The sequence below is a fragment of the Piliocolobus tephrosceles genome, chromosome 6, assembly GCF_002776525.5.
Source record: "Piliocolobus tephrosceles isolate RC106 chromosome 6, ASM277652v3, whole genome shotgun sequence".
NCBI classification, from domain to species: domain Eukaryota; kingdom Metazoa; phylum Chordata; class Mammalia; order Primates; family Cercopithecidae; genus Piliocolobus; species Piliocolobus tephrosceles.
Genome location: NC_045439.1, coordinates 971,949 through 980,623, shown reverse-complemented (window position 1 = coordinate 980,623; position 8,675 = coordinate 971,949). Strand labels below are relative to the sequence as shown.

The window sequence follows — 8,675 nt, the reverse complement described above, 5'->3', positions numbered from 1 at the left end:
CCCCTCACTCCTGTACACACCCACCCCTGCACACCCACACCCCTCACCCATTGCATACCTACCTGTGCATGCCCGCACTGCTCACTCCTGTACACACCTACCCATGAACGCCTGCACCCCTCTTTTATACACACCCTACTCATGCACACCCATACCACTCACCCCTGTGCATACCTACCCATATATGCCCATACCCCTCACTGCTGTGTACAGATCTATCCATGCACACCCACACTGCTCACCCCTGTGCACACCTACCTGTGCATGCCTGCACCCCTTGGGCCCACAGTTCTTGTGGGTTTGGTGGGCCACCAGCTGGGCACCCTGTGTCCGTAGTGGTGACAGGCAGGGGATGGGGGGGTGCGGCTATGCTCCCTAATATCAGGCATTTGGACTCCATTCTGCAGACCGAGCCAGCAGGGTTCAGGGGTTGGTGGTTTCTGACGAGACCTGATATGTGCCTTCGGCAGTCGGTGCAGCGGGTGGGCAGAAGTCTGGGAGGAAGGCAGCTGCACGAGGGTCCGGGTCTGCATCGGTCCGGTGGGCGCAAGGGGAGGAGAAGGACCTGAGAGTGAGAAAGTGCCTGGTCGTGTGTGGAGGGGTCGGGGTAGGGGATCCAAGCCTGAGGCCCCAGTGTATGACTTGAGTTCTGGTTAGACAGCGATGTATTCGGGCGCCCTTTCCCCCGCTCCCACCTTGGTCCAGGAAGGGTCACCCTGCCGCCCCCAGCTTTGGCCCCACGTCTGCTGTGTTCCGCCGTCAGCCCACACATCTGTGTTGTACAGCCGCAGCTGCCGGCGTCTGGTTGGGATGCAGGCCCGCCCAGAATGGAAGACTGCCGGGGACTGGGAAGGTTTCCAGAAGCCATCTGAGCTCCCCCGGGCACCTGTCGGTGTCCAGGCTGTGAAACACACGCAGCTGGTGACAGCCGGTGCGGGGCCGTCCCGGAGGTCATGCCAGGTGCAGCCCGCTGGGCAGCCTGGCTCCTTGGCTCCGTTAGAGCGAGGGCGGCACATTTTGAGGACCAAGGAGGGGTTCAGGGCCGGCAGCAGAGGGGAGACTGCCTGGTAGCAGATGCCCCTGCCTCAGCAGCCCCTGGGCGTGACCCTGGGTCAAGAGTGAGTTCCCAGGGAGGGATAAGGCATCCCCAGTGCAGTGTGCACATGGTTCCTGACAGGTGACCGGCCTCTGACTCTCTGTCCACCCAGCAGTGTAAGCAGCTGGTGGTCATGATGCAGAGGTCCCCTGGGCTCCAGCAAGTATGGAAAGAGCTTGAGTGGAGGGCCCAGGAAGGAGACTGTGGGCATGAGGGCCAGCGCCCTGACCTGAGGGCACTGGACGCTGCCGCTGTTCACTGCTGCCATTGGGAAGGGCTGGGCTGCCAGCCTCTCAGAGGGAGTCAGAAGTCAGATTCCATCTGAAATATACAATTTCACTCTGGTCATTAAGGCAAACAAACTAAAACGCCATAGGGACCATGTAGACTGCAGTGGCTGCCCACTCCCAGGGCCACCCATTTGTGGCCTGAACTACTTACCAAGCCTTGGAGGTGGCTGGCCCCGGGTGTGGGCTCCCCCTGGCCTCCTGCCCTCTGTTCAGTGGGCTCTGGGGTCGAAGACTGGGGCATGGTTGCAGGATGGCGTTGGAGGGGCACCCACCATGCCCCAGGGGATGAGCCTTTGAGCACATGGAGGGGAGGAAGGAGGGGCCAGGCAGGGAGGAGGGGCCAGGCAGGCAGGGAGCCTTTAAACACTAGTGGGGGAGGGTGGGGCCAGGCAGGGAGGGGCCAGTGAGCCACCTCGGAACTCTAGGTAGTCAACATTCCCCACAGAGGTAGGGCCCTGGGCTGCCACAAGGCCAAGCTGGGAGGCGATGCCGGGGCCTGCCCCAGACTCCAGCCTATCCTGGGGTGCCAGTTCTCTGCTTTTCACACTGGGGGCCCCAGCAACACAGGGTCTGAACTCTTGCTCCCTCCACAGAGGCAGCCTCCTACCGCACGCCCCTGTACGGGCAGCCCTCCTGGTGGGGTGAGGACGATGGTAGCACGCTGCCTGACGCCCAGCGCCAGGGAGAGCCCTACCCAGGTTGGTCCTGGGGCCAGGCTGGTGAGACCCTGAGGGCTCCCAGAGGGTGGTGTGGGAAGGGGATGGCCTGGGTTTGAGGAGCCCACTCCAGGGGACATGGGGCTTCTCTCCCCCTCTTGGATGGAGCTGATGGTCCTGGCTGAGGAGGGTGGTAGCAGGTGGTTGCCCCGAGGCCGGGTCTGAAGACATCTTCCCACACCAGAGCGTCCGAAGGGGCCAGTGCAGCCGGACGGGGAGCTCCACGGCTTCCGCGCCCCTGCTGAGCCTCAGGGCTGCTCGTTCCGGCGGGAGCCCAGCTACTTCGAGATTCCCACGAAGGAGACCCCGCAGCCATCGCAGCCCCCCGAGGTGTCGGCACACGAGATGCCCACGAAGGACGCAGAGGCAGGTGGGGTCGGAGCGGCCCCTGTGGTGCAGAGCCACGCGTCCTTCACCATCGAGTTTGATGACTGTAGCCCCGGCAAGATGAAAATCAAGGACCACATCACCAAGTTCTCCCTGCGCCAGCGGCGGCCCCCGGGCAAGGAGGCCACGCCTGGCGAGATGGTGTCCGCTGAGACCAAGGTGGCCGACTGGCTGGTGCAGAATGACCCGAGCTTGCTGCACCGGGTTGGCCCTGGGGATGACCGCCACAGCACCAAGAGCGACCTGCCTGTCCACACCCGCACCCTGAAGGGTGAGTGCCCAGCTGGCGGCCGTGCCAGTCCTGGGACAGGCAGGGGACCAGGCGGTGGCTGCGTCTGCACCGTTGCCATGCAGAGGGGCCCATTCAGCTGGGTTGACTTCCCGTTTTTCAATTAATTGCCCAAGAGCCACCTGCCTGATCAGGGGTCCGGTCCTGTGTCTTCCCGTTGCACTTCTCTGCCCTGTGTGGGGCGCCCTGAGGGCTGGGGTGCTCTGTCAACTCAGCTCAGGTGTGCGGTGATGGGGCTGTCTGAGATCCACCACTGTTTCCTTTCTTTTGGCCTGACAAGGTGGGGTCCCCTGTCACCCCCAGGCCACAAGCACGAGGATGGCACGCAGAGTGACTCAGAGGACCCCCTGGCCAAGGCAGCCTCAGCCACCGGGGTGCCCTTGGAGGCCAGCGGGGAGCAGGTGCGGCTGCAGAGGCAGATCAAGCGGGACCCCCAGGAGCTACTACATAACCAGCAGGCCTTTGTCATCGAGTTCTTTGACGAGGACACGCCCCGAAAGAAGCGCTCCCAATCCTTCACGCACACCCCGTCTGGGGACCCCAAGGCCGACAAACGCCGTGGCCCGACGCCGGCCGATAGGGACCGCCCCAGTGTCCCAGCCCCAGTTCAGGCGGGGGGCCGCAGCTCGGGGCCACAGAGGGCCGGCTCGCTCAAGCGGGAGAAGACAGAGGAACGGCTGGGCAGCCCCTCGCCTGCCTCCCGAACCCCTGCCCGCCCCTTCGGAAGCGTGGGGCGCCGTTCCCGCCTGGCCCAGGACTTCATGGCCCAGTGTCTGCGGGAGAGCTCCCCGGCCGCCAGGCCCAGCCCCGAGAAGGTTCCTCCTGTGCTGCCTGCGCCCCTGACACCCCGTGGGACCAGCCCTGTGGGCCCCCCGACCCCACCGCCCGCCCCCACCGACCCCCAGCTGACCAAGGCACGGAAACAGGAAGAGGACGACAGCCTCAGTGACGCAGGGACATACACCATTGAGACCGAGGCACAGGACACGGAGGTGGAGGAGGCCCGAAAGATGATCGACCAGGTGCGGCCCGGCGGCGAGTGAGAGCCCTCGTGGGGAACGGGGTGGAGGTGGGTGGACGTTGTCCTGCTCCGACCCAGCCCTGGCTCCTGCCTCTGGCCCAGCTGGGCAGGAGGGAGCCTGGGGTGCTGCCCACAGCCCTGCCCTCACCTTCCCAGGGCTGGGTCTATATCCCATCCGCGTGTCCCGCTGCCAGCCAGGCTGTGTGTCCTGGTCTATATCCCATCCGCGTGTCCCGCTGACAGCCAGGCTGTGTGTCCTGGCCACCAGCCACTCCGGCCAACCAGGTCCCTGCTCTCCCCATGGCCTGGGGGTGGCCGGTGTCAGTGGAGGGTTGGGAAGTGGGCTTCTCTGGCCCTCAGTGGCTGGGACCATTTCCTCTTGGCAGGTCTTTGGGGTGTTGGAGTCCCCTGAACTCTCCAGGGCATCTTCGGCCACCTTTCGCCCAGTCATCAGAGGGGACAGAGATGAGTCTGGTGATGGGGGCGTGGCCCAGCGGATGGCGCTGCTGCAGGAGTTTGCCTCCCGGCCACTGGGTGCAGCCCCCCAGGCGGAGCACCAGGTACAAGCACAGATGGCCACCCCAAGGAGGGGCTCGGCAGGGAGAGGGCAGCGTCCAAGCCGGGCCTGGGGTCAGTGGACCCCTCATAGGGCGAGACTGGACTTTCCTCTGAGGGGCACACTCACCTGGAGGGTGGGCTGGGGCTTCCATAAGGAGGGATCCGCTGTCAGACCCAGTGTTGATTTGAGGTCCTGGCAACTGGGACCCCTGGCTGCCTTTGCGGGGGCATGTGCTCGCTCGAGCGGCAGGCCCAGGGTGGCATGCATGCATGGGGCTGGTGTTGGCTGCTCTGGATGCCCCTCTTGCTCCCTGGCACCCCCTGCTCCTCACCGTTTTGCTTGCACTTGGAAACACTCCCACCCGCCTCTCCACAGGGCCTCCCGGTGCCGGGCTCCCCTGGGGGTCAGAAGTGGGTGTCCCGCTGGGCCAGCCTGGCTGACAGCTACTCAGACCCGGGCCTCACAGGTAAGTGGCTCCAGTGCTGCAGGGGAGTCAGGGGCCAGGCCGGGGGTGGGGGGCTGAGGCCGCTGACCACGGACACAGGCTGCCTCTTCCTGTGCGTGGAGGCTGTACGTGGAGGCTGTACGTGGAGGGCCTGCAGACTAGCAGCCCTGTAAGCAGCTGCCTTTGTGCTCCACAGAGGATGGCCTGGGACGTAGAGGCGGGGAGCCGGAGGGGTCCCTGCCTGTGCGCACGCGGCGACGGCTCCCTCAGCTGCCCAGTGAGAGGGCTGACAGCCCTGCGGGCCCGGAGAGCAGCAGGAGGAGTGGGCCTGGGCCACCGGAGCTGGGCAGTGAGCAGCCCGGCCACCTCTTCGGCCAGGAGGAGTTGGACCCTGACAGCCTCAGCGATGCCAGTGGGTCGGACGGGGGCCGAGGCCCTGAACCAGGGGTGGAGCCACAGGACAGCAGACGCAGGAGCCCCCAGGAGGGGCCCACATGGAGCAGGGGTCGGTGCTCACCAAGGGCCCCCGGGGAGCCAACTCCCACCTCTTTCTTCATTGGGGACCAGAATGGGGATGCTGTGTTACCTAGGAAACCACTTGCGGCTCCAGGGGATGGGGAGGGCCTAGGGCAGGCAGCCCAGCCCAGCCCCCCAGCACGGGATGGCATCTATGTCAGTGCCAATGGGAGAATGGTCATCCAGCTACAGCCTGGACGGTCCCCAGAACCTGACGGCCCTGCCCCACCCTTCCTCCGGCAAGAGAGCTTCACTAAGGAGCCAGCCAGCGGTCCCCCGGCGCCTGGCAAGCCCCCCCACATCTCCAGCCACCCACTTCTACAGGACCTGGCTGCTACCAGGGCTGCACGCATGGACTTCCACTCCCAGGACACCCACCTGATCTTGAAGGAGACAGAGACGGCCCTGGCGGCCCTGGAGGCCCGACTGCTCTCCAATTCTGTGGACGCTGAGTGTGAGGGGGGCAGCACCCCAAGGCCGCCGGGGGACGCCCTGTCTGGGGACTCGGATGTGGACACGGCCAGCACGGTCAGCCTGCGCAGTGGCAAGAGCGGGCCCAGCCCCACAACCTCGCAGCCCCTGCGGGCACAGAAGGAGATGTCGCCATCCCCGCCAGCTGCACAGGACCCAGGAGGCACCGCTCTGAGCAGTGCCCGTGAGCAGCCCTCAGAGAGGCAGTGTCACCCACTTGGCCCGACGGACATGGGCCGTGGAGAGCCAGTACGGCGCTCAGCCATAAGGCGTGGCCACAGGCCCCGAGGGTCCCTGGACTGGCCCAGTGAGGAGCGTAGCCCTGTCCTCGCCCACCCACCCAGCTCAGAGGTGATGGCCTCCAACCATGAAACCCCTGAGGCCACCGGGGCAGGACGGCTAGGGTCTCGCCGGAAACCAGCGGCCCCACCGCCATCCCCCGCTGCCCGGGAGGAGCAGAGCCGTAGCTCAGCCAGCTCCCAGAAGGGGCCGCAGGCCTTGACCCGCTCCAACAGCCTGTCCACCCCTCGCCCCACACGGGCCTCCCGGCTGCGGCGGGCCCGGCTGGGGGACGCTTCAGACACTGAGGCCGCGGATGGTGAGCGGGGATCCCTGGGCAACCCTGAGCCTGTGGGCCGGCCAGCTGCTGAGCAGGCCAAGAAGCTGTCGCGCTTGGACATCCTGGCCATGCCCCGGAAGCGGGCTGGCTCCTTCACAGGGACTAGTGACCCCGAGGCAGCCGCTGCCCGCACCAGCTTCTCTGGCCGCAGTGTGGAGTTGTGCTGTGCCAGCCGCAAGCCCACCATGGCCGAAGCACGGGCTGTCGCCAGGAAGGCTGCCACCACAGCCACCACCACGGGTCCCCGCCAGCCCTTCAGCAGGGCCCGCTCGGGCAGCGCTCGATACACCTCCAGTGAGTGCCAGGGCGGGTGGGAGGCCAGGGCCAAGGCAGAGCTGCCAGTGGGTCTGCAGCATCCTGGATGCCAGCTGAGTGTTGGCTGTGGGCCCCTGGTCCTGGCACGAGAGGAGCCTTTGTTCCCAAAGCTGGGGTAGATGTGTTGCTGGACTCACGTACACACACACATGTGCATGGGCTGGGGGCAGGGCCCGCAGTGCTCTGATATGGGTTGAACACCCTGACCATCTCTGGCATGGTAGGGGCCTTCCATCCCCCGGGGTGGGCATTCCCCACTCTTCTGTACTCCTGGCTCAGGCCCCAGGTGCCTTGCGGTCCCCATGCCATCTGCCCATGGGCCTGGGGCCCTAGGCCTGGGGAGGGCACTCCCGTGGATCTCTGCTGCAGTACTGTGGCCCAGTGAAGGGTGCCAGGTACACCTGTGCCCCCTGCTGGTAGCTGCTCTAACACCCTTCTGAGCCCGCAGGCCCCATGGCCAGGGAGGGAGGGAGGGCTGTGAGCAGAGCCCTGCCCCCCAGATGTCCATGGGCACAGCAAGCAGGGATGGTCCCCTGTGGCCACCAGAGCTGGCCTCCTACCTGGGGTGGCCAGACATCCGCGTCTGCAGAGCGGGGCCCACCCCGCCCACCAAGGGAGCCGAGCTGTCCAGCGAGTGGATTGGTTTGAGGCCAAGGTGTTGCTGCTACTGCCTTCTGCCCTGTGCTCCCACCTACCCACCCATGATCCCAGTGGAGCCTCTTCCCCGACTCCCAGGGTCCTCCCACGGCCCCGCCCCAACTGCTGGCTGCACTGGGCAGGCCCTGCGCATGGCTGGAGGCTGAGGCAGGGTTCGCTGGAGGAAGGGGTGGGCTAGGGCCGAGGGTCAACCCTGCTTGGTGGAGCCTGCCATCCCTACCCCACGTGGTGCACTGGTAATGTTTGGTCCAAGCATGCGGCTGGCCATCATCCCCACCTACGGTGCAGGTGCGCAGCTGCTGCCGGGCTCTCAGAGCAGGGGCTGGTGAGGAGGCTAGGACTGCGCCCAGCAGGGGCGGAACCTGAAGCACTGGGTCTGACAGACTGAAGCAGGCAGCAGGGAGGGGCTGCAGGCAGCAGGGAGGGGCTGCATGGCCTTGCTCGGGCTCTGACTGGTCCTTGCCTGTCTGTCTGGTCCAGCCTGGGCTACAGCAAGTCCTGGTGGGGAGGTTTACTCTGTTTTGGCGTCTGCCAGGTACTGCTTTCCCACCACCTGTAAGGGGGTTTCCCACCTAATCAGGTGCAGACTGCTCCCGGGTCACAGCCACTGGCCTGAGAGCACCAGGCTGCCTTCCCCGCATGTGCCCCTGGGCTGGTGGGGGCCTTGTGGCCCCTGGAGCTCAGCAGCTGTTGATGTTTCAATGAAGGGCTACTGGGTGGGGGCACCAGCCTCGACGCTGCCCAGCCCTGCAGCACTGAGCCCTCACCCATAGGGACCCTGGGACTGCCACAGGGTGCTGAGTGCTGCTTTGTTCTGTTCTTGCTTCTGAAACCAATTCACTCACCAAGACACGCGGCGCCGGCAGCAGGGCTCGGATTACACGTCCACCTCTGAGGAGGAGTACGGCTCCCGCCACGGCTCCCCCAAACACACACGCTCCCACACCTCAACAGCCACTCAGACCCCGAGGGCTGGCAGCTCCAGTCGGGCTCGTTCCCGGGCCCCCGGTCCCCGGGACACGGACGACGATGAGGAGGAACCTGACCCTTATGGTTTCATCGTGCAGACGGCAGAGATTGCGGAGATCGCCAGGTGAGCAACCCATTCAGAGTATATCCCCTGGGTCAATCCACTGAGTGCTGGTGCCTTTTCTTGAGTGAGAGCACCCTGAGGGCAGGGACCAGGCTGGGAGCTCCCTTCTTGAGTGGATAGATGGTACGGCAGATGGCTGGCTAGCTGGATGGATGGATGGATGGATGGATGGATGGATGGATGGATGGATGGATGGATGGA

At 65.5% G+C, this 8,675-nt stretch overlaps 1 protein-coding gene across 1 annotated transcript in view; it reads left to right on the top strand.

Moving 5' to 3' along the window:
- The window catches only part of CEP170B (centrosomal protein 170B), an 18,247-nt gene that overhangs the window by 2,846 nt on the left and 6,726 nt on the right, over positions 1-8,675 (top strand). The window contains exons 4-10 of the mRNA XM_023205361.1: positions 1,980-2,084; positions 2,287-2,760; positions 3,082-3,800; positions 4,186-4,359; positions 4,734-4,824; positions 5,000-6,703; positions 8,231-8,474. Coding sequence (XP_023061129.1) covers positions 1,980-2,084; positions 2,287-2,760; positions 3,082-3,800; positions 4,186-4,359; positions 4,734-4,824; positions 5,000-6,703; positions 8,231-8,474 — 3,511 coding nt within the window. The remainder of the gene's footprint in view (positions 1-1,979; positions 2,085-2,286; positions 2,761-3,081; positions 3,801-4,185; positions 4,360-4,733; positions 4,825-4,999; positions 6,704-8,230; positions 8,475-8,675) is intronic.